The 25,403-nt window shown below is 43.2% G+C and overlaps 1 protein-coding gene across 1 annotated transcript; it reads left to right on the top strand.

Moving 5' to 3' along the window:
- Positions 1–237: 237 nt before the first annotated feature.
- KLF5 (KLF transcription factor 5) lies at positions 238–18,627 on the top strand. The gene is made up of 4 exons (XM_079312865.1): positions 238–668; positions 2,531–3,404; positions 4,440–4,499; positions 16,697–18,627. Exons 1-4 carry the CDS (start codon positions 444–446, stop codon positions 16,873–16,875), a joined length of 1,338 nt encoding a protein of 445 aa, XP_079168991.1. The 5' UTR covers positions 238–443; the 3' UTR covers positions 16,876–18,627.
- The last annotated feature ends 6,776 nt before the right edge of the window (positions 18,628–25,403 follow it).

Here is a 25,403-nt window from a genome sequence, read left to right as displayed (position 1 = left end):
CGGGCACCGCTCCGCGGCTGCTGCCGGGCGGCACCGGCACCGGGACCGGCACCGGGACCGGCACCGGGAGCGCCCCGCCACCAGCACCGCGCTCCGGAGCGGAGCGGGCCGGGCCGGGCCGGAGCGGCGGCGGGGAGGAGCTGCCCGCGCTCCCCGTAGGCAGGGCGGGCGGCAGGGCCGGCCCCTCTCCGGGCTGGGTGGGGTGTAGGGGGGGCCGGGGGTGGAGTAGGGTGAAATAGAGGCGGGCGTGTGTCACCGGGTAGATACCCGCGGCCAGGTACAGGCGGAGGCACTGACGATACGGGAGTGGATGCGCTCTGGGCTGGTGCTCCCGGGGAGTGAGCACACGAGCAGCCACCGCCCGCCCGCCCGGAGCCGCCCGCGGGTCACTCGCCCTGCGCCGGGGCGGGCAGCCCGTCCGCGCCGCGCCCGCCGCCAGCCCCATGGCCACCAGGGTGCTGACCATGACCGCCCGCCTGGGGCCCGTGCCGCAGCCCGACGAGCCGGTGTTCGCGCAGCTGAAGCCTGTGCTGGGCGCCCGGGAGGCAGTGATCTTCCCCGGAGAGGACCTGAAGCAGCAGCCGCCGCCGCCGCAGCAGCAGCAGCAGCACCCGGGCGGCGGCGGCGGGGGCGGCGGCGCGAACCTGCCGGCGGAGGAGATGGTGCAGGTAGGCAGCGGGCACCGCTCGCGGCCCGCGGGGGGCACTCGGTGCCCGCACAGCCCCCGGCCACCGCGCCTCGCCCCGGCCCGGGCGGGCGGGACTGGGTGGGGCCGGGCTGCGGGGCGAGAGCGGCGGGCAGCGAGTGCGGGGCCGTGGCGGCAGCGGCACAGTGTGTGTATGTATGTGTGTGCTCGTGTGTGTGTATGTATGTGCTCGTGTGTATGTACGTGCTCGTGTGTATGCGGGGAGCGGGCACGCCGCCCATCCCGCCCGTGCGGAGCTCCGCGGAGCGGGCAGCGCTCCCGCGTTCCGCCGGCCCGGCCGAGGCGGGGCGCGGCTCGGAGGCTGCGGCCGGGCCGTCCCGGGGCGGCGGGGGGAGCGGGGCTGCCCCCGCGGGTGTGTTGAAAGCTACAGCTGCTGCCTTCGCACTTGCCCGGCGGCAGAATTAGAGCGGCCGCCTGTCCTCCTCGCCCACGCAAGGAGTCATGTTCGGGGGGCGGGGGGGGAGCACACGAGTCACTGCTAAGGGGGGACTTCCCAGGACTTCGTGCCTGTCCCGAGAGCCTGTTTGGGAGCGGATCCGCGGGCAAACAGCTGGAAGCTAAAAGCGGGAAGGTGCCAAGCGCAGCCGGGCTGCAGCCCGCGGCCGGTGCCCGCTGCAGGGCGGCTCCCCGGGGAGGGAGCCCGGCGCTGGGCAGCGCTCCGTCGGCAGCGCTGCCGCTCCGTGGTGTCTTCCCCAACGAGTAAATAACTCCCCGTCTTCAAAGCGAGCTGCCTTCTACTCGTAAACAAGAGCTGGAAAAAGTAGCCTGGCATGTCGGGGCAGATCCAGATCAAAGGGACGGGAAGGCGGCTGTGTTTGTTTGTGGTGTTTACCGGGGGTCTTTGAAGAAAGGTCCTAAAATCCACTTTCGGGCAGAGTTGCTGTTTGTCAGCTGCTTTCGCTTGCGGGGTGCTAAACGGGTCTGGTATGAGCACTCTCTTGACAGGGCAGGGGGGAATGTCGCATTTGCCCACTGGAGAGTGCATGATAAATGTTTTACCGATGACTGTACACCAGTAATGTATAGGGCTCCAGCCACCCACGGATTCCCTCGCACTACTGTGCTAAGAGGATGATTTTCCAGTAATTAAAGAGCTCTCCGAGAACCGAGGCATGGATAGGGACATGTTTATCACGCTGTTAGACAATTACACACTGCATAGGTTATTATTGGTATAAGTGTAGTCCTGGAGACACTTTACACAAAGAATATTCTGATGTAGTCAACCCGTCTCCTTTTTATTCGATATCACTAATAACTCTACATTTTGGCGTTGTAATTCTAATTAAATCCCAATTTTCTAGAGATGAAAAATCATGGAAGTATGGAATATATATATATATATATAAACACTATTTGAAGTATTAGTATTCAAATAGTCAGCTGAGGATGTGGCTTTTACTGTTAGCATTTCAAAGAGAAGCGGGTGAAAGAGATAGGCAGTCACCCTGCTCGAGCAGTGAATTCCAGAGCAGGAGATCTGCAGATTAGGCAGAGCGCCTGTCACTTCTGCACCTCAAACTGTCTTTTAGGCATAAAAGATGAAAAGTTTGTGTATGCTGAAACATCAGATCTGTCTTAATGTGTGAACCCTTTGTACTGTGACTTTATCTCCTTGTCCTTGATGATGTTGATCAGTGTGCTGACTGTAAAATCAAGCCGGTTTTCATTAGTGTGAGCATTCACAACTTCCTCTGTAGGTGTCCTGCAGCTAGATGAACAGTATTGCCTTTTATTTGTAAAGCCTCACATGATTTGGATGCCATCATCTTTCTTAGCTGGTAAAAAAAATCACATGGATTATGGTCTGTTTTGTCTTTGTAGACGAGATGTGAAATGGAGAAATACCTGGCACCTCAGCTCCCGCCCGTTCCCGTCATCCCTGAACATAAGAAATACAGAAGAGACAGTGCCTCGGTTGTAGACCAGTTTTTCACTGACAGCGAAGGGTTGCCTTACAGCATCAACATGAACGTCTTCCTGCCCGACATCAGCCACCTGAGAACTGGCCTGTACAAATCTCAGCGACCCTGTGTAACCACCCACATCAAGACAGAGCCGGGCAGCATGTTCAGCCACCAGAACGAAACTGCTGCCCCTGCCCCTGCTCCCACTCAGGCCCTCCCAGAATTTACCAGCATCTTCAGCTCCCACCAAACCCCTGATGTGAACAACATTTTCATCAAGCAGGAGCTTCCCACTCCCGATGTCCATCTTTCCATCACACCCCAGCAGGGCCAGTTGTACCAGCTCCTGAGCTCGCCGGATTTGGAGATGCCCAGCGCCGCTCCGCAGGCAGCCGTGATGGACTCCCTTAGCAGTGTCTCCATGCCCTCAGCCATGGCGGGCCTCAACACGCTCTCCTCGGCTGTTCCACAGACTGCCATGAAACAGTTCCAGGGCATCCCCCCCTGCACCTACACCATGCCAAACCAGTTTCTGCAGCAGCAGGCCACTTACTTCCCTCCCTCGCCCCCAAGCTCAGAGCCTGGAAGTCCCGACAGACAAGCAGAGATGCTGCAGAATTTAACCCCTCCTCCATCATATGCCGCAACTATAGCTTCCAAGCTGGCCATCCACAACCCAAATTTGCCAGCGACTCTGCCCATAACCCCCCAGAACATCCAACCTGTCAGATACAACAGGAGAAGTAACCCAGACTTGGAGAAGAGGCGTATCCACTACTGTGACTACCCAGGTAAGCAATCTGTGCCAGAAAATCCCAGCTCTTGCAGTAAAAAAAGGTGTGAATAATCAGGAATGAGGTATAAGTGGTTTTCTTTAGCTGTGGTCTACACCTAGGGAGAACCAAATAGTTTTTTGTCCAAGTAGAATTTGTCTTCATCGCTGTTTTATTTTGAGTGGGACACTCTCACATTCTTTAAACAATAGGTACTCTTCATGTCATTTGTCATTCTCTTGAGCTCATTTTCTCATATTGCAAAATATGGACTCTGTAGAAAATAAAAACTAAAAATGTTGGCCTTTGCTGGTGTAAATCAGTGACTGTCCAGTATTCATGATGGAGCAGGGGCTCAGTTTGTCCAGTGAGTACAGCTCCATTTGAATTTTCTGGCACTGCAAGAATAATTTCAGCTCGCGGTAGCGAAGACCATTCTTCCCTGTTACAAACAGGAGATTCAGCTGCCCTTATAAATCCATTAAAAGCATCTCTGGAAATTGTCTGCAGATGGATTGCCTTCTGCACTGAAGGGGAAGAGGGATCTGGCTGTAGTACATGACCCCAGGTACAAGGCGTGCACACCAGTTGTAGCACAGAGAGAAATTGCTGCTCCCCCTCTACCAGCTCTTGGTGCCGTGTCGCCCATTCGGTGTGCCATGCCATTAATGCCCAGTGGAAGAGTTGTGTTGAGCCCATCATTGTGGTGATGACATGGAGTCTGTCTTGATCAGGTCCTCTTGGAAATTTTTAAAAAAGAGAAAAACCCTGCTAAGTTGCTGACTTAAGTAGCAGGTGTTACTGTACATAGATTGTAGCAGCTATTGGTCTGTATACTGCATTACAAGGCAGTACATATTTTTCTCTCTTCTGTGTAAAGCAGCATATCTCTAGGAGTTTTCTATATAAAATTTTACTTCTAAATGGCAAAAATGATTCCAGAAAGCAGTAAACTGAAATGTGTCCAGATAGTACCCAGCACTGAATGATGAAATTTAAACATAGAGTATTTCAGTACTCCCTACTGAAGTCTCTCTGCTTTTTTTTGTTTAGGCTGCACAAAAGTTTATACAAAGTCTTCTCACTTAAAAGCGCACCTGAGAACTCACACAGGTACGTATGTGCTCACTCTGTCCCTCTCTCCTTCATTTCTGTCCTGTTTTCTGACAAAGCAAGCACACTTGGTCTGCCAGATTCTCCCTGTTTTCTCTAGAGTGGTGTGGACAGACTGGCAATTCAGCTACGAAATATTTGAGGATTGGTCACTGAGTTTTATTAATGCAGTTTTGTTAAACCTCAGTGGAACTCAAAATAGCTGACAATAAAGTAGATGGAAACTTTCCTTTTCGGTCTAAAATGCCATTAAAATGTTAAAAAAAAAATTTTTTCCTCCCCAGATAGTGAATTAAACATAGTAGAGATGTTCTAGTTTGAAGATTTATCTGAGTAGATAGAATTTTTTGGCTTGGGCTTTCTTTATGACCTTTTAGGATAATTCAGTCTTGGAATTTTTCATAAATGTTGTGAAAATTCTCAAGATACGTCCTTTTACTTTGTCCTTGGCATTAAGTGGGTTTTATTATTGTTTTGAAAGACAAGTGTTCTCCATGTTTATTTAAAAAAAAATACATAATTTTGACTTTAAGTTTTTTATTCTCAAGGAAAGTAATTAAAATTAAGAAAATTATAAGCATCAGTGTGTCACAGCTGCTTTTTGTGCCCTGATGAAGCTCTGCTTGCAGCTACAGAGGCAGTCCCTGTTCCTGGCCCCGCGAGGAGCGGAGCTGGGCACGGTGCTGGTTGTGCATGGGCGCAGGAGCTGAGTGCTGGGGACAGTGCTTGCAGGTGGAACTGCCCCTGGTGCTCTTCCCAAGGGCTCACCTGCTGAGGTGGGGGAAGAAGGACAGAGGGAGAAAAGGACAAAAACAGATCACCACCAGCACACCTGGAACTGTTTAGGACAGTTCTTGCTGGGATCTTGGTACAGAACTACTTGCACTAAATCAGTGAACAGCACATGACTGATTTTGTAAAAAAATGAAATGAAAGGATTGTGATTCCTGTTTTTAGAAGTCAGTGTGAACCCTGGTTGTTTTATGCACGGGCTTAGAATTAGAGCAAAACATGAATCATAGTTCAAGCAATTTTGTTATTGGAGCAGACTGCCAGGGCTACGGCTGTGCTGTTCAAGGAGTGAGTTTTCACCCAAGCTTGAATCAAAACTTGTCCTGAGCTGTGGTCTAACAAAATGTTTCACTATTTCTATGGAAACAAGGCCTTCTGTTCATCAGCTATTATAAATGGATTGTTAGATTATTGTAAAGAAGTTGAGCGTGTTCAGGCTAAGTGTTACTAAGGAAATCTTGTGTAATACAGTGAAAAATTAAAAGCAAGTTTAAAAGATGATTGTTTTGCATTAGTGACAGACTAAACACCAAAGCTGCTAAAAATATTCTTAATATATAATCACTTGGAAGCAGTAAGTTCAGTAAGAAAGGAATATTTTCATGTGGCTGTAAATCTGAGTAGTGTCAGAGAGTAGAATCCCTGTTTAATAAATCATCTGTAAATTGAAGTGTATGATTTCCACTTGCTCATTTTAGCCAGAAACTAAAGACCAGTTTTAAATATCTTGATTGCTATTGTAAAATAACTAGGAAGAGCAAAGCTTTAGTCTAAACATTAGCACTACATAGTCAGCATTTGAAATGAATGCTTTTCCTTTTTTAAATAAATTTATATTTTTTTTGTGTTCCTTGAGTAGTAATGACTTCAGGGTTTACAAAGTTAGTTCTTGTATGCATAGAAATGCATACCTCATTGCTAGTATGTATTGCTTAGGGTCACTAATGTTTATTGTTGCCTTCACTTTTTTACCTAGAAATGTGGATAAATGTGCAAAGGTCAGGGGAGCTGATGTATTCATGGAAACAAGAATGTTGTTTTAGATAAAAATCTAGTGAACTTAAGCAGGTCTGTAATACAAAGGGTCTTCTGGGGAGGTGAATGAAGGGATAAACTGTCTAAAGCGTGCATTACATGCAAGAATGTGTGTATCCTGTTACCTGCAGTATTTCAGAGTTTGGATTAGTTTAACTCTCCTGAATATTCACTTCATACTTGAAGATTTCCAGCAGCGATTCTGATCTCTGCCTTAACATACGATTGAAGTGTGTATTAAGAGCCAGATCTCTGACTTAATATTTGATCTATTAAGGAATGCTAAAGTAAATTCAGGGAAACCTGTGAAATTGCTCAGCCTTCCCCAAGAGTACAAGGGAATCTTGCTAGTGATCTCCAAAGGGATCAATGCTGAGGGCTAAATTAGGGGATGTGCCTCTGTTCTGTCCCCAGAACTTGTATTCATACAGCACTAATCAGTTTTGAATTCTTAGTTTTAAAACATTTTTATAGGACTCTGTGAAGTTTTTACCTTCAAAGTCTAAAGCAAATGTCACGTAAGCCGTTTTAATAAAGCTGTGTGTGATATTCTTTCAAATCCCTTCAGGGATAGCAGACCTGTTTATCTGGCTAAACCCGTTCTTTAGTAATCATGGACCACTGAAGTTGTTCTCTCCTTATTCTTAGTTTCTTAACAATACCTTTTAAAATTGGCTGCAGTCTCTCTCTCATCCCAACCAGTCCCCGCCCTTCTCAGCAATCTGTCATCTTAAAATAAAAGAGCCTGCAGCAAAGTTTGTCTGCCATTAAAAGTCAAGACAGAGCTCATGGTTTTCCTTTTGTATTGGAAAATCTCAGCCTTTTCACAGTATTTATTTAGCAGCCTTTCCCTTCTGAAAGGCTTTCCCTGGGTTTAGTAGACACTCTTTAAGAGCAAACCTAAGGGAAATGTTATTTTTGATAGATGGAATGTAGGCTGTAGTCTGTTGTTTTTTCAGTTCAGATGTGAACACACAGATTTTATAAATTGCATCTAAACAAAACTATAGGAAACAGGCAAGAGCAAAATCCCATGTATTTTTCTTAGGTGTTCCCAATCTGTTTACCCTACACCAAGTCAGGTGGTATGAAATGATATAGTTATGCTGATTAATGCAGTTACTCTGGACTCTTGCTGTTGATCAGGAATCCAGTATTTCTGTTAAGAGTTAAGATAGGGTTATGTGTTTTTACCAGTTGTTGCAGCAGGCACATGTTTTTCTTTCCCTAGGTAATGCTTTAGCATTTGTTCACGGTCAGATAAATTTTAGTTGGTAAACTGGCAACTCCAAAACAGAATATGAACAAAAGTTTGAGTGTTGAGAAGATACAGAACACTTTTCATCTGTTTCCACGCAGTCCTGGAGCAGATGTGTGGTACATGTTAATACCTTAAGCCACTTCAGTATGATACCTGAATTTGATGTTAGTTACTTTTGAAGCAGGCAAAATGTGTTTTAAAACTCAGTGTTTTAAAGTACCTATTGGAACAGCTTTCAAAACAGGTTGGATTTTTGACCTTTTGAAGCAGGGAGTTTCTTTTAAAATAATGTTACCTGTTCGTCATGGAACAAGTTTTGTTTTGTACCCAGCATTGTGCAATTGCAGTATCTCATGTGTGAGGGAGGGGGTTGTGCATTTATCATGGGCTGTTCAGCAGCAAAGCCATCACAGCTGTATGTCCAAACTGAAACATGTGCCAAATCTCAGGGAAAGGCAGTTACGTGCAGATAAACTTCATTCAGTTCTTCTTCTGGCATCCGACTATATACATATATATCAAGTAATCATTGGAACAGCAGTCCTATAACATATCCTTCTAAATTTCTTTATGTGCCACACATTTGGATTGTGGACTGTTGGCTGTGCAGGCACCTGGAATACCATTACTTGTGTGCTACCTGTAATGCTGCAGAACAGCTGGCTACAGGGTCGGGGGGGAGGGTTAATTATTTCTGTGAGCAGCTGCACACTTCAGAATTGTGTGTGTTTTTAAGAGGAAAATCTGTGATTGTTTTGAACACATCAAGGCACGCACATTGAGGACATTTTCCAGCTGCATACTGGTTTTCTGTATACAGAGTCTTTGTACAGGCATGTTCTCTGGTCACATGGTGGGCTTGCCATTAATAGTTTCTAGCATTAACTGCAGAACTATTTCATCTCTATCTATAGATCTAGCTTGTATTTGGTGATGGGAAGTGGAAGCCGAGATAACTCAAGAGAAATGGCATTTCTCTAATGAGATGCACTCAAAATATTTCCACTGTCTCTGGTTATTCCAAATGTTTATATAGGCATGGAACAGCTGATGACTGTGCGGTACTTCAAGGTGTTAAACGTTTTATTTTATTTTAGATCTCTGCCTCAATAGATCCAGAATTAGACTGATGGTACATCAGAGTTAGAACCAGTTGTAAGCAGTAGACTTCAGCAGTCCCTGGGACTTGGTGCTCTCAGTTCACCACACCTGTATAGGGACACTTGTTAAAGGTGTTGCCATCTGCCCAGGAATTCAGGATGCCCCTCGTTCAGAAGGGAGGACAAATAATAGTTGGGCTCCTGCTGGAAGAAATGCACATTGGGGAAACATGTATGAACTCAAATCATACTGAGACTTTGGTGAGGGATTTTGCTCATGGTGTGCAGATCAGGAATGGAGTCTTGAAAATACTCTGCCTTGCTCATGGTTGCAGCCACAGCACACCTCATTCTGAAATTGTGAAAACAGCAATAAAGTAATACTTCTGCACAGATCCAGCATCTCTGACCTGTTAAATGGGTCAGTTGCATAGATTGCCCTTTAAGGAGCTGTCAGTAAATGCCATCATTGATAGAGACCATAAAGAAAAGTGGAAGAGAGTTAAATAAAACTGTTGGCAAAGTGCATTAAAGTGCAGTGTTGCTAGACACTGCTGAAGGATATGTTAGTATCTTTTATTTATGAATTCTGCTAAATCCATTAGTTGCCTGTGTGAGAAATGGAAGTACATTATTCTCCTGTACAAACCACAGTTTAAGGGAAAATAATGCATTTTTTTCAAACACTTCATGAATGATCACAGACCTTGGGAATATTTGATCTGGTTCTTTATTGTTCTTTATCTGCAGTCATAAGCTGAATGGGAAGTGTTTGAATGTGTTGCTCAAAACAGGTTGAAATCTTAGCAGCATAAACCTAAATTTTATTTAAATACTACTGATCATTCTCACTGGCATCCAGCATACAACTTTTATGAAGCAGGAATTAAATTCTGAGGTGTCAGGTGAAGGTATTCATGTTAGATTTTTTAGATACTGAAAAGAAAAACCTAATATTTTCTTTTTGATTAAAAGCCTAGAAAGTCCCTCTAAGCATGAAAGCTTAAAAAAACTGTTGTTTCTGTCAATTGCTCCCTGAGAGGATTAAACTTCAGTTCCAGGATATTTGATTCTTGATAAAGAAACTGTTGACCTAAGAGACTGGCTTTAAATATAGTCCATTTTGAGACCGCCCTACATAGGCTAATATAGTCCCAAGATTCACAGCAATTGCCAGTGATTAAAACTTTCCATTATTTGATCAGACATTCCTTATTGTAATTAATTTCTGAGGCTTGACTGGGACGATTGACTCCTGGTTCCAGCCAGGGCAGTGTGCTGCTTGTTGTTTGTTAGATGACCTGCACCTCCCATTGGTGAAAGATTAGAAACATTTAAGTAATGTCCTAGTTTAGTCTGAGTATCTTGGTAGCAGCATTCCTGTCCTGTCAGGCTGCATTATTTATATTCAGGGATCTCTAACAACTTTGATTAAGGACATATTAAAACCTTTGATTTTGGCAAGTGTATAGAGCTTTGCTTTGAGTTAAAATACCTTTAATGTATTGCTTTAATTTTTTTTTTCTTTTGGTGCGTGTGTGCATACAGTAGATGGAAATCTGGAAGTCTGCAGTATGTGTTTAATAAATTCCATTTTAAGAGCACCTCTTATCTGACTGTACAAAAGCCAGTGTTATTGGTGAGAGAGCTATAAAGCAGTTCTTGTACCACGGGCATAGGTGAGGAAATGTGTTCTTCAGCACAGGATGTGTAGACACAGCCTTGCACCCCAAATGGCATGGTTTTCTTATAAACCTACTTAAAAAAAATTCCTTCCCTCTGTGTTTGCATATCTCCTTGAAGAGAGACCACCTCTGTTAAGACAGAATGTTATACCAGAAAGAAAATAAACGGTTGCACAGGGCAGTCAAGATTCCCCACTAATCCTTGAACTGCGTAAGACAACACTTAGCAAAATAAGTGTGCTTCTAGCACTGGTGGGAGTGCTGAGAAGGTAATGCCTTCTGCACCTCTGTAGTCAGACAGTGAATTCTTTTCACTGTCCTCTTTGATCACCAGTGAGTTATCTTTTATTCCTGTTCATGCTTCATTTATCAGTTATCGGACATCGTGTTGAGCTCAAAGCTCTCTGTTACAAAATTCCTTAAAATGCTGTTTCATTATGAAATAGTATTTATCAGCCACCATGATAGTTGGCAGAGACTTTATTGCATTTAAAAGTGTGCAGCATATGTTGCTCATTTGTGCCATTTGTGGATGGATGTTTCAAGGACTAAATTTGTTTTGTCACTCACAGAATAAGGTGGATGTACCTGTCTTGCTGTCAGCTCCCTCATCCATCTTCATCTTGGACAACTGAGAATTTTAGTGCCCTAAAGATCTTTTAAGTGCCTGAGGGATTATTTATTCTGAAAATCCTTCTGTTCTCAAAAAACAAACAAACAAAAAAAAAACAAACAAACAAAAAAACACACCAAAACCAAACCAAGAAGCTGCTTTTAATGGTGACTACAGCACTTAGCACTTAGTCAATAAGAGAAAGAAGATTTGATTTTAGGCAAATGTTTGGAGCAAAAAGTTTCTGAATGCTTGTAGATCTACACCCCAGTAATTACTCTCAGGTCTAGTCACCCAGTTAGAGTTTAAAATTATGGTGCTGTGATCTAGAGAAACACTACTTCGAGCAAACTAAAACAGAAAAAACACTTCATTTGTTCTTTCTTATTTTTTTTTTAATGTGAGGCTATAGCATGTCAGGAAATTAAGACAACTGATGGATGTTAACATGTGAAAAATTTGAAAACAAATGCACCAGAAAGCTTTGAGACAGCATAAATCTTTTTAATAAGCTGAACATGATAAAGGTTAGGTACATACTGGTGCGGTTTTGGTATAAAAACTTCTGCTGTGCCTGCCACAATTTTATTTCACCTACCTGAATATTTTTTAAGCCCAACCACTTTCTGCTAGAGATAGTTCCATAATAATTACAAGTAATATTAAAATGGTGGCAAGACTGGAGGGAGGCTGTCTTTATACTTTTATATCCCTATGAGCTGTAATCAGGTGTTGTAATTTTGGAATTTGAAAAGTGTTACTATTTGTTATTCCGTAAGGAAGCTCAAAACTCACTGCTCTGACAGAAATTTCTGATAGGAAACAAGCAAAGTTGCAGGCATTGGCTGTTGTAATATCTGTATTTGGATTTCTGCATACCAACAGAGTTACCTAACTTTAGGTTTAAAAATCTAGCCCTTGCTGTTTACAACTTTATTTTTAAAGAAAGCCGTCCTAGCAGCAGATTGCAGAAATAAGGTCATAAAACTCTTCGGTGAAATAAGGAAGCTTATTTTCTTGTTAATGGAGAGATTCATCAATAATGGAGTCTGTCAGTGACTTGTTTTTTTCCAAAGGATTTTAAACAGAAACACGTTCTTGAACAGAGGCTGCGTGTTGGAGATAGAGGGTGTCTCCAGAATGACCGTCTCCCCCTCGCTGGTGGCACTGTGCCTTACCCAAATGAGCATGGCCATAAGGGTCACTGCCAGACACTAGAATTAAATGTTAGGACAGCAGTTGGTGCATTTTGACACAACTGAATCAGAAGATAAAGGGAGAAGAGACAACACAGTGTGTGTACTTCACTGATCCAGACCACTCTCTTGTGGTATTGATAAGAAACCCGAACCATGGCATCTGCTGGGGGAGATTTTATCTGTTGAAGTGGCTGGTTAGTGTAGCATGTTATATGTATGAACATCTAAATGTCTTTTTGACATCCTTGTAATCTCACAGCATTATGAATAACTTTTTAATAACAAATAGGCACTTTGGAAGCAAAATAGTCTCCTTTCAGGTTAAACTCCCTTATCTCTTGCTGCGTGCTTTCTTTAAAAGACCTTCCAATCTAAACATTAGGGCTTAAAATTTCTGTGCTCAAATATAAGTCTCATTCTCATGCTCCACAAATATATTTTTTTAAAACTGGAGAATGGATACATACTAAGAGCTCAGGAACTTAAAAATACATTTTGCGGAAGGAGGTTGTGCAGAAATCCAATTAAACTTATGAAATCCCTATCCAGTTGAAGTATAATTTAAAGGAAAGCAGTTCTGTTTCCCAGAAGTGCTGTGTATAATATTTCTGGCTTGGGAAGAAAGGGTTGGAGTGTGCTATTTGGCTGGAAATCGGTACCAGCTTCCTCCATGGTGTTTTAGTTGAACAGTGTTGACATTCTAACAAATCCCGTGGAAGCTCCCCTGAAGTGGAGGAGTTAGCTGTTTTCTTGCTTTTACAGTGAAATATCTGTTTGATACCGTGATCATGTTCCAGTAACTGAGCCGTTCTGCCCTCGTGTTTGATGGCCAGTGGCATTCTTGGTTTAACACCCCATAGAAGCCCTAAATTGCTGGGGGAAACCCAAATACTTCTGAAACTTTACAGCTACTGTATTTCGCACAATCATTAAAGTAAACAAATCTTACATTACTATGTAGCCAACGAAAACAGTGGATAAAGAGTTCAGTGTCCCTTGTTGTGTGTACCTGCTTTTTAAAAAAGTAATTCTTCAACCCAGATTTCTCAGAGCTTTAAAGTCAGCTCAGCAAAGTAGTAGGATCACTTCAGAAAATATTTGAGACTCTTTTTCGCTTGCTTGCAGGAACTTAAACCAGATTCTTATTTCTGCTAAATGACAAAAAGCATGTGTATAGTTTGAGAGAGAGAAAATACTACCAGCTAGTTGTTCTTCTCCTTGCTCTAAAGGAGTGAAAATTAATCTCCACCTACTTTTTTTTACCCCCCCCCTTCCTCCTTGCCCAAAAGGAAAACATTTGAAATTGATTCAGTTCTTAAATAGAACTTTCCAACGGAAACTAGCATTACAAACATAGATATTCAGTATTTTACCCCTAGGATTTATTCAAAATAATCTGGGCCTCTACACTGGCACTAAAAATATATTTTCCGTTCTCACTGTTGGCCAAAGCAGGGGTTAAAAGCAGCGTTCCGGCTTTAATTTCCAGTACATAAAAGTAACAATCTGAGTAAGGCACCAGCTCGTAGCCTCTGCTCATCCCCTGAGCAGTGCTTGGTCTAGCTCAGGTCTGCAGAGGTCTGCCGGCGAGGAGGAGCGGTGCTGTTCCACATGGCACTGCCTGAGCTTTTCCCCGGACCAGCGCTGCTGCCCAGGAGCATTCGTGGCTGTGGCAGCAGTGGTGTGACTGTGACAGTGTGGTGAGTGTCCCTGCAAAGCTGGCTGCCTGGAGTTTGATGGGGTTCTGGCTGTGGGACTCAGCATTGCCTGGGACGCAGTGGCATCCAGGGATCGCCGCTGCCCCGGCTGCCGGCACGCTGGCACTTCTGTGCCAGCAGCCTTCCCAGCACCTGCTGGCACTGCTCGCGTGCTAGGGACAGCTTTTTGTTGTTGTTTGGACTCTGACAGGCTAGGTGTCACCTACACAGGACAACTTTGAGGCTGCTTTTACAGTGCAGCATAACTCAACACTGAAAGTTGTGTGTACTTCATACCTCTCAGTGGCAGACTTGGAAACAGATCTTAATCTCCGGGTCTCTGTTCCGGTTCAGTCTGGACATTCCTAGGCTTTTCTTTGCTAGTGCTGTTTTCCTGCCCTGTTTGCCTTCTCTGTCATTTATTGTGTAATTCTGCAAAATGCAAGAAGCAGCATTTGTAGATAGAGGCATGACTGTATATGCTCTCCCTGGGCAGTGAGGGTGTCAGGCTCACAGCACCGTGAGTTCAGTGTCAAGTGTAATGTGGCAGTTTTGAGTGAAGGCTTTTAAAGAAGAATTCAAAGCAAACAGGGAGAAAAGGATGAAGAAGAGAGGAGAAGAAGTAAATACACTGCCTCTAAATTACAACACTTCAAATACCAGAGTAATACTTCTGTGTAACCTCTGTGTGTGCACGTGTGCTTTAGCACAAAGTGTTCAGAGATTATATCCCTGGTGCTGTGCCTTTGCATCATCAACACAGGCTTTTAACAGCCTCCATTGTTGACCCACTTAAAACACATTAAGGATCACTATATGGTGCAAAAGATCCCTCACTGAATAGAGACTTTTCCTGTCATTCTACTCTGAAGACCAAATGTGTTCTCACCTGGCTTCACTGGTGTTAGAAAAGTTTTATGCACTGAGTTTGAATGAAATCTGTATTTTAGACTACAGTATGTGTTGCATGGAGCAAGGAAGAACCCTATATTATAGACCATTCCCATCTTCAGTCAGCATCAGAATTTACTCAAGAGTTAATTCACCTGTGACAGAAATCTGTGATGATTTCTGTTCCACCAAATAATCACAAATTCTGTGAGAGGTGATGCTGGGCTCTTATTTTTCCTAAGGAATGTTATGTTTCCACCGTGATTTCAATAAATCCCTTGCTGTTGATGCAAAGAAATTATTGGTTGGGTGGGTGGTTAGTTTTTCCTGAAAAGGTCTGGTTCTGGTTGTGACTACACCTAGCAGTACAAAGTCAAATCCCCATTATGAGCAAAGGGCTGGTTCTGCTCTCAGTAGTACATGAAAAGTTTCTAGATCCAACAAAGCAGTAGAAACTCGCAGACAAAAGCTGTTTCATAATTTCATCTGCACGATAAATAAGTGCCTCTGAAGTAATGTGTTGTAGCTTCTGAGATGGTGTTACCTGCATAACTAATGCAGAATAAACACTCTGACTGCAGCATGCTGGCCCCTCTATTTCTTCCACTTGCACATGTGGTATAAAACAGGGAAAAGTAGGAAGTACTTCACTCTGCAGTAGATTGAGACTGTCAGTGTAAAGGTTTGAGATCAGTGTAGGTATAGAAGATCTGTAAGGTGGACTATAAAGAACAGTTTGAAAAGCTCAGCTTTGGTCAGTTTCTGCTTCAGATGAAGCTACTGCCAAGTGCTTTGATACCCTCATTTTTTTTTCTCTTCTTGCCAAATGGGTCAAACGAATACAAAATATATAGACAGCAATTCACTCTCCCAACTGTAAGGTGTTTTTGTCAAACAACATCAAACATTAACCTCTTTATTTATTTGAACCTTGTTTGTAGGTGACATCATGCCCACACAAGCTCCTAGGCAGGTGTGTTCTTACCTCTTTAAAATTCTGGTTTCACACAGGAGTTGTCATGGCTTTGTGACTCTATATTTCTCCCATTTGAACAAACACCTGTAAATTGTAGGCATGCTTAAAATAGTGTTCTTCTAGTTCTAAAATGGATGGATGTGGAGATTTCAGGTGCCTGGGCCGGTGTATTCAAGACTATGTGGATATTTTGAAGTTGCTGTAACACATCAAGTTTTCAGATGCCATGTTCCTCCTACATCAGTATAGACTGCTGAAGAGAGCAATCACTTGCCACCTTAAAATAGAGCTATTTAAGCACCTGATTAAAGACATTTCATTCTGAAAATGGGTGCTTTGAACTTGGAGGTGCTTTCTCCTATTTATAGCTAGCCCCAGGCAGGATACCACAAGTTTTTATTGGTTGTGACAATTTAGAAAATATTATCCCCGTTGTGTTTGTAGCACAGTGTGTCCCTTTCTTCACATATCAGAAGCTCTTGAACAAATCTGCACACTGCAAAGAATCCTTAAGAAGTCTTTCCCATTTCAGACCTCTTAAAAAAGCACGTTTTTGAAAGGTGCAAGTGTAAGTTGCAAACCAGGCTAGATTGTCACATGAAACTGCTTTTTTTTCCCCTTCTCCCTCTCATACTGTGGTGAGGGTAAAGGAGCATGTTTTGGTCTCATGCAGGCTTTTTAACTCTGCATTCCTGTACCGTAGCTCTCTCCCCTCTGCACATTTGGAAGTTTAGTACTTATTAATGAGGTATTAGATCCCATTTACAAGTGCAAAATCTGCTGAGGGAAACACGGGGGCTGTTAGGAGCGTGCTGAACAGAGCTGTGAATAATCAGGGTATGTCAGCTCCTTGTTTGTAATGGAAGAGCAGTGCCGCTGGGCGTGCGTCGCGCTGGTTTCCTGCTGAGAGTGGCAGCTGACAGTCGTGTTTGCCGTGCTGTGTTCCAGGTGAGAAGCCCTACAAGTGCACGTGGGAAGGCTGCGACTGGCGGTTCGCGCGCTCCGACGAGCTGACGCGCCACTACAGGAAGCACACGGGGGCCAAGCCCTTCCAGTGCGCCGTCTGCAACCGGAGCTTCTCCCGCTCCGACCACCTGGCGCTCCACATGAAGAGGCATCAGAACTGAGAGCTGGACTGCTCCCTCGGGCTGTTCTGTATCTATGCAATTTCCTATTGACTCTCGACATGCAACTGAGATTAGTTGAATTTTTGAGTGTATCCATTTAAAAGAGATCTTGAAAGGAACTGGAAATGTATATTTTGTATATTTATGCAGAAAAAGGGAAGACACTGTATCACAATTACCAGAGTGTTCGGTCGTTTGTTTGCTTTCATGATGTATATGGCTTTAGTCAGCAGGTTTCATCTCTTTACAAGTATTGTATCTCGACACATTGCAGCTTTATACTTTTTTTTTTTCCTCTAGCAGTGTTTTGACCAAAGCACTGTCATTATTGTGACAATGTTTATTAAACAAATTAACAAGAGGATGCAGATGAATGCACACAGTGGAAAAGCCATGAACTGTAATCTGTCAGGTTTTTACTGGACATACTTAAGTACACGTGGGTTTGTTTTTTTTTTAATGTTAAGCCATTCTGTGGATATAAAATACATAGAAAAATTCATAAACAGCCATAGAACAAAGTGTTTTGTTCTGTGTGTTGCATGTTTGCTATGACAAAGATTTTGTAAATATGCAAATCAGCTTTTTAGGTTTAATACAGAAGTTTTCTAAGAAACATCTGAAAACAGTTGTTTTACATTTGATAACTTGGCACATTTATAAAAAAAGTTACTTAAATACCTCTCAAAATAGTACCAGTTTAGTCAGATGTTTTGTACCTGTTAACTCAATGGTATGCACTGAATATTCAAAGCAGGAGTTTGTTTTCAAATTGCGTAGAAGGGCAAAACATGCAGAATGAACTGCAAAGTCAATGTTGGGATCTGAAATAGTGGGGATAGCTGAAATGAACACAGAATGTTAAACCTCTTACTATAAGCTAAACTTAGTATCACTTTAAAAGGAAGGATTTAGGATGCAGTTTTCATACATAGACATGTTAAGCTGGTTCAGCACCAGTATGATCTAGTTTCATGTGGATATTGGATGTAATTTACTAGAAGGTAAAGGATACAGATTTTTTTTTTTTTTAATTACAGTGCAGTTTAGTTAATCCACTGTTCAGATTGACACACGCAGGGAAAAATTTACTGCTGACAGAAGTAGCTGAAACTCCACTGAAGTCAATGAAATGGTGCCCTTTTATGCTAACAATGACTTTGATACACCGTGCTCAGCCTTGAAATTGTAGATGGAGGGCCAAAGATGAGGTTAGACCTGGTAGGATTTGGCCAGACAACAGGAGAAAACCAAACAAACCTAATAAGTGTCTGAACTTCACAAGCCGTACTACTAAGCTGTCAACCAAAGGCTAGAATAGACAATCAGAATACCAAAAAAAGGGTCTTGCAGGAAAACCTAGCTTTGTTAAAACTGTTGTTTGTCTTTATTTATTTGTGGTATATGATAGACTCTTTTTTTTTTTTTTAAGACAATTTTATGTATACTTGATAAATTATAGTTTTGTTTGTTATAGTTAGAAATGTTGCTCTCAATGTAAATAGTTGAAAAACGATGTAAATAATTTTGTAAGGCTTCAAATGTTTATACGTCGAAACACATGCAGAAATTGGTTGCTGTTTTGCTTCTTTTGCCTCCCCCCTACCTTATTTTTGTATTGTGGTATTTCCTATGCAAATGATGGAGCAAACAGCTGTATAGTTGTAGAATGTTTTGAGAGAGAAGGAAATCGTTTATATATAAAGACTTTTTTTTTTTTTTTTTGCAAAATAAAACAAAGTGCCTAATGTGTGTGTGCGTGCATGTGCTCTCTCTAGCTCCTGACAATGAAAGTTCTGTGCTTTGCCATAGAAGCTGGAAATTATGACAGTATTAAGCAAAGAATGTCTGTTCTACATAGGGACTGCCTCTTTGGAAAGTACCTGGCACTTCTTCATCCTGCCCTGATGAAAATAATAAATGTGAAGGGACAAGGGTTGGTGCTTTTCTGCCATCTGAACTTAAAAGGAAGTGACCAGTTGCCTGAAAACAGTTGCAGTTGTCCATCCACAGTAGCATATATGGAAATCAAAGGTACCTGTTGGGTGTACAGGAGTATACGAATTCCTTCCCACTTTCAAAGTGGTTAAAACCTATTCACACTCATTGACAGTTGCTGTTGTACTCATTGCCGAAAAGAAATTTCTCTCCAAAAAGGTCTTTTCATGCCCTAGAAAGGCAGGAAGGTTCTACAGCAACACTATGCTATGCTTACTACATCAGTGTCTTCTCAGTATTTCTCTCTTGGAAGTTCACATGAAAACTTCAAGTGGTTGTTTATGTTCAGTTCTGGGAATACATCTCTCTTCTTTCCTCCAAGCTTCAAGAGACAAGGCATGCTGGACTTTTTTTAAAAGAAATTTATCTTAAAACCAATGAAAGAGTCAGTTTAAATATAGTTTGCTAGCAATTGTTAATATTCAAACCAATCATTTATTCAGAATTCCATTATTGTCTTGTAAGCTCTGATTCTTAAATCCTTTCTTGAAATTCTATGTTCTTTTCTTATAATCAAACTTTGATTTTTCTTCAGTTGATTATTCTCTCTTAATTCTTGTGCCTCACATGTCATCTAATCCTTCCTTTTACAAAATAGCTGTAATTAAACCAAGTTAGTGAAGGCTCAGTTAACTACTAAGAAAATCTTCCTTCTGCTCACCTAACTGACAACTGCAAAAGTGAGTGCGATGTTTTGGATCATAGGGAGAGAGAGCTCCCAGAAGCATTGCTGTGCCGTTACCCTTTCCTGATCCAGCCTTTGGAAAAACACCCAAGTTTCTTTGGGGCATTTCTGCTCGAGGAAGAAGCTAGCAATGCATTGGGCAATTGTCCACGTCACTGGGAAAGAGCTGCTAGAGCTGATTTTGCTGGATACCAGCGACGATGGGGCCATTGGGATTGGCAAACTCCCCTGTTGAGCTCAGCCTGGTCTGAGCTGGACTGGTGGTGGGTTTGGTAGCCCCTCTCTCCTCTTTGCCCAGTTTTGTCTCAAGTCAGTGGATGAAGGCAGCACTCATTCCTGTGTTTCTCATGCCTTTTCACAATGGAAGCCTGCTGATTGCATGGTTTCAGCCTCCAACGTTGCCTCATACTTGTTTTAGATGTTTCTATTGCTCAGCTACGGGGTTGCATAAACCAGCCTAATGGCTTCATATTAATCTTGAATGAAAGGCCATAATTAGGCCTGTCTACTTCAGCAGCATTTAACCTAATGCAAACAGAGAGAGAGAGAACAGACCCATGCACGGGAATATGTTACAAAACCTAAAGTAGAGGGGCTTTCTTTTCTGGCAAGCACTGAGTATTAATACAAGAGTTCAACAGCTTACCTGGTCTGAAAGTCTACAAGAAAAAGCACTGTTACCATAGCCCCTGCTTGGTTCCTTTACAGCAGTTGGCACAGAGTCCCCCAAGGTACCCAGGCCACCCTCAAGTTCAACTCTCCAATTATCCTTCAGAACCCGAATTATCATTCCATGCGAAGAGAGAAAATCCAGTGGGCCAACTGGTTTTTCTGGTGGTCACATGAGCACCTCATCCTCCACCTGACTGGGTGCTGAGTCCCTTTGATGATTTTCAATGTGACTTTACAGCCTGATTATCCACAGAAGTGCTTCTGCCCACTTGGGAACCTTGTTACCTTCATCACACAGGATCTTTGCATGGATCCTTGTTCTAATCTGGTGGGTAATGAGGCTCTGTCATGCTCTGCTGTTACCATAGTGGTGTTGCTATTGACCTCTGTGAACAGAGTCCAGCTCAACAACTTACTATTAGCCAAAACAATGTGGTTGATACTCATGTGCTGAATAATGCATCCTGGCACTTCAAGTGTGTTAGAACAGAGGGAATTTATTGGGCACTGCAAGTAGCAGAAGCAGCCCAATGGGTATGCTTTTAATAAAGCAACTTGCATGCTTTGCTTGTGTTTACTTACTCCTCTTCTCTGGCACTACTAACCATTAGTATCTAGCACCCTCACCAATTCTGCTTGGTTGGGATTTGGAGTTTGGGATTTGAGCAGACTCAAGCCACTGGAGAACCCATGGCAGTTCTACAGCAAAGGCCAGTCTGTGGCAAATGAAGAGCACCTTTGTTCACCAGATTCCTTTGATGTTGTTATTGTCCTTTCTAAAAGTAGTCGCTGTATATTTATATATAAATATATATTGCGGGGCATGTGTGCATGTTCATTTGCACATTCAGTTCAGTTCTGAATCTGGCAAATACTTGCTTTTGGTGACTTGTCACAGCAGCAAGCTCCACAGGTTAGCTTATGAGAAAATGGCTTTCTAGCATCCACTCCAAGTTTTCAAGCATCTGGGGAAATTTAAAACTGTATTCTCTGTTATGTGTGTACTGGATTGAGAAAGAAGGGTAACAATGAATTTCTGTTTCCAAGGAGTAGATAATTTCTTTATTTTGGAGTCTCCTAAGAGAAGGAGGTATGGGGAGAGATGGTTATATTACAGAGACAAAGTGAATTCTGGCTGAAAAAGGAAGTAACTTCAGCTAGGTGGGTTGAAAATGTGAATTATTTCTGCAGGAGAACCTGTGGCAGCAGACAGCATCCTGAAATGAGGTCTCAAGGGTAGCTTGTTAAAGCAGGCTTCCTTTCACCCCTTTTCCTTCCAGGTGTCTGCCCTGTTCTGTTTCTGCTGCCCATCAGTCTCGGGCTTAATTCCTATTTCTGACTGCTCCCATAGCTCCAGTCCTGCTGCTGCTCCTTCCCACCCAACAGGGCATCTGCAGTGATGGGCTTGGGCCAGTGCTCCCCAGCCCTGCTCTGCCTGCCTGTGGCCTGGTGAAGCACTGATGCTGGCTGGGGCACCCTTCTCACCTGCCTTGGCTCTGAATTCGTAGCATAAACAATAACAATGTGGTTTGTTTGTGCTCTGCCAGTCTCCCTGTGCTGGATAACAGGGGCAAACTTTCTCCTGTATGGGCAGTGCTTGTGTCAATACATAGAACATGCTGTAACTACTTTTGCACTTAGTGGGACCTTTATCCCACACAGGGCTCAGGAAGCAGATTAGAGCCTTCCCTTCCCATGGGATCAAGCAAAGATAGGCAGTGCCAAGAGTCATTCTCTACTTTTGAGGCAGCAACTTAGAAAGGCTTCAGAGTGGTGTCATGAGGTATCCAACCTTTGTTTTTGTGCTGACCCCCCAAATCTCACTCTTTTTTTTCTGTAGCAGAGTCAGTTCAACAGCTTTGGCTACAGGAAAAATGTGGTTTGTCTCTTTCTCAAGAAACAAGGAGTCACACTGGCTGATTTGCCATCTCCTCTGCCTGGCAAATCAAAGTCTCAAGTCTCTTCAAAATAATATCCCCAAAGGCCATTTCTCTTCCCAGACTCAGTTGTTGTTTCTGTTTATACATGTTTTGTTTCGCTGGCTATTGTTATTGTGGTTTGTCATTATTTCCAACCCATTGGGGTGGATCACTAGACCAAAAAAAGGACATAGACCCCTCAGAGGGACCAGAGTCCCAGTCTCCCAGGTCAGTGCCCGCGTTGAGAGGATGCAGACTCATAGTTCTCTTATTCCAGTCCCATGAATCCACCAGTCTTGGCTGCTTGAGGAGGATGAATGCAAATGCTGTGAGCTCTCACTGTGCCCCTGAATAGTCCATGGACTGCTGGATATCCTGGGAAGTTGTGGATGTGTGTTTTTGTCTGTCTCAGGGCCAGGAGGAGCCAGTACTGCATCTCCAGGCCACTGGAGCACTATCCTGCTTCGTAGGTTACTCCATCAGAGAAGGGAATCATCACCGAATTTCTTCAAGCCAGTGGCAAAGAAAAGGGGCAGCAGCTGGTAAGAAGCTTCATGCTGTGGACGTATAGAAAGTGTGCCAGAAGTGTGCCTTTGGCATGAAGATCCCAAGAGGATTTTAGCAGGGCAGCACCTTGTTTCTGGATCCTGAAAGGGGATGAGCATTGAGTCCTCAACAGCATGAAGCCTGAGGCTGTGCTACAAATCTACATAAGCACAGCTCTAGGCCCCAATAAGGATTTTTCAACTCACAAATTTATCAGAATATAATCTGTAGGGTCAAACATTTGCAGTATGAATGTTTTCTGGATTGTGTGCTTACATTACACCCTACCATAGGTGCTAAATCCCTTTTAGGTGGATCAGATGTTTTGCTTCTCTGAGAAGAAATGTGCAGCTTCAGTAACTCATGACTGGAGCAGTCTTGAGAAATCTGTTTCTGCAGGCTGTGTTGGCACCAGAGATGGCTCTGAGGTCTGGGTCTGTGAGAGCAGCCTTCCTCCTTGGTGGTGCTGTGCAGAGCTGCACCAGGTGAGCACTGCCACCACCTTGTAGGTGACTCTGGGCACCACGTACGCTTTGGGCACGACTGGACAACCACCATCACTAATTGAAATGATATGCTGAAATAGGTTTAATTTGAAAAATCGGCTGTATTTAAGTATGGCAGAAAAGAAGACCTAAAGTCCAAGTGTATTGCTCTTGGGTAGTTTTCACAACAAATTTCTGGATGCCAGTCTTTTAATCTGTGGTGTCTCCTGGAGCCGGATCCAGATTTGATCCTTTAAAAGATATTTATTTTCCAGTTTCATTTGAATACAGTGAGATTTCTGCTGCCAAAGATGGCAGAGTTCTTGCCTGATTAACACCATTTCTACTGCTGCCCATTATCAGTCAGTAAGAGCCTTACATGGTCCAAACCTTTGCCCCCAGCCCATCTGTGATTAATCCCTTGAATGAACACTCAAATTCATAAAGTGTGGGCTAGAAAAAGCAACAGAAATGTGTTCAGATACACTTGAAGTTGAAATTAGTTTGGCTTGTCTTTTTGTTCTCTGTGTTCTCACATAAGTAATGAAATAAAAGTAGTTTTCTTATACAAATATTTATATGCTATTACTAAATTTGCCTGTGGTTTTCCCTCCACCCGAAAAAAATTAATAAATCGCTGTTTTCCTAATACTGTGTTTGGTTTTTCTCCTGTGCTGTTATCAGGCCAGAACTCAGAGTCATTCCTCCTTTGAAGAAGCTCAGACAAATGGGTAAGCCAGGCTCAATGTCCCCAGGGGAAAACTTACTTCATTTCTGAAACATTAACAACAGCAATCAAATGAAATGTGAGTATTTTCAGAGTACATTCTGTGCCTTAGGACATTTAAGCTAATTTCTTGAATAAAGGAACTTTTCAGTAACCTTAAAGAGAAGCGTGCCCTGAAAGACAGTTCTGAATACCAGCTATTTCTGACATGTACCATCTGCAGACAAATTAGTCTCAGGGAACCCACATGTTCCTTGTTTTATCATCTTCGGGAGATTGTTCTGTGTGTTTATGTTGTGTAGCTTGCATATAGTGGCTGGTAGATGATCCTTTCTTTGCTTGTGTCTGGGATTGCTGTTTTGTGATGGTCCCTTAGAGACAACTTCTGTTGTTTCTTCTGCCTGTTGCTCAGTTTGTCCCCAAAATGGGGAACAGGGTTTTATCTTTGGTCTGGTGACTCAAAAAAGGGTGATCACCTGATCTGTCTTCAGCTTGTTTCCAAGCAAGTATTCTTTCCATGAAAATACCGCAAGCCACTGCTGCCATAAGGTGTGTGGGTTGGTGCACCTTACCATGCCTGGAGAAACATCTGGGACTGCCACATTTGCAGATAAAGCCAAATTACTTTGAACTGTATGCTATTTGCACAATTGTGGTTGGGGATGTTTTGGCCCATGCCTGACAGCACCTGATTTGAATTGTTTTCCAGTGCTCAGTGTAGGTGCAGAAAGCTTCTATCTGCTCCATCTCAGACTTTTAATTCTTAATGCCGTCGGACAATTGGCAAAATGAACAGATATTTTGGGTTTTTTCCCCTCATGAGATGAAGTATCTCATCCTTCTGTTTAAACCAGAACATCTGAAAAAAAAAAACACGCTTAGCAATTAATGGAAAAAAATCAGTCTTACAGCCAAGGCAATGCATATGATCAGTCTTCAAGCAAATATATATGTTTGTGCCAGCAAGATGGATAAGCAGCTTTCTCCTTGCTACAGCATAGCTGTGCAAGCCTTGTTTGAGCAGTTGGAGCTGTGTCTGTAGTCATAAATTAAGCCCAATTGGGGCCATTCCCTGATGCTGAGACCAGGGGAGATGGAAACAGTGCATCCACATTTCTGACCTCCCCTCTCATCCTTGCTCTGCTCACAAGCTGCCTGTTGAGAGTGGCCCCAGCCCATGCCAGCTGTGAGCCTGCGCTTGGGAATTGTTTGGGAAAGTTGGCCCTGGCCCTGCTGTGCCAGGCACTGCACTAACAATTAAACAGCACACAAAATTGCCTTCCAGCACTTGGGAATGTTCCCCAGAGCTGTTTCATTTACCAGGATGGGCATTAGCTTTGGATTCAAGCTTTGGCAGATTCAGCTTGGCTTCCCCCTGACTTTAAAAGGAGAGATGCAAACAAACAAAACCCCATGGCATTCAGGGGAGCAGTTCTGCTGCATGTGGTCCTTCTTAGAGCCTGAGAAATATGCAAATACACAGGCTCTATTGATTT

The sequence above is a fragment of the Erithacus rubecula genome (genome assembly GCF_903797595.1).
Source record: "Erithacus rubecula genome assembly, chromosome: 1".
NCBI classification, from domain to species: Eukaryota; Metazoa; Chordata; class Aves; order Passeriformes; family Muscicapidae; genus Erithacus; species Erithacus rubecula.
This window is presented reverse-complemented; position numbering and strand designations above follow the sequence as displayed.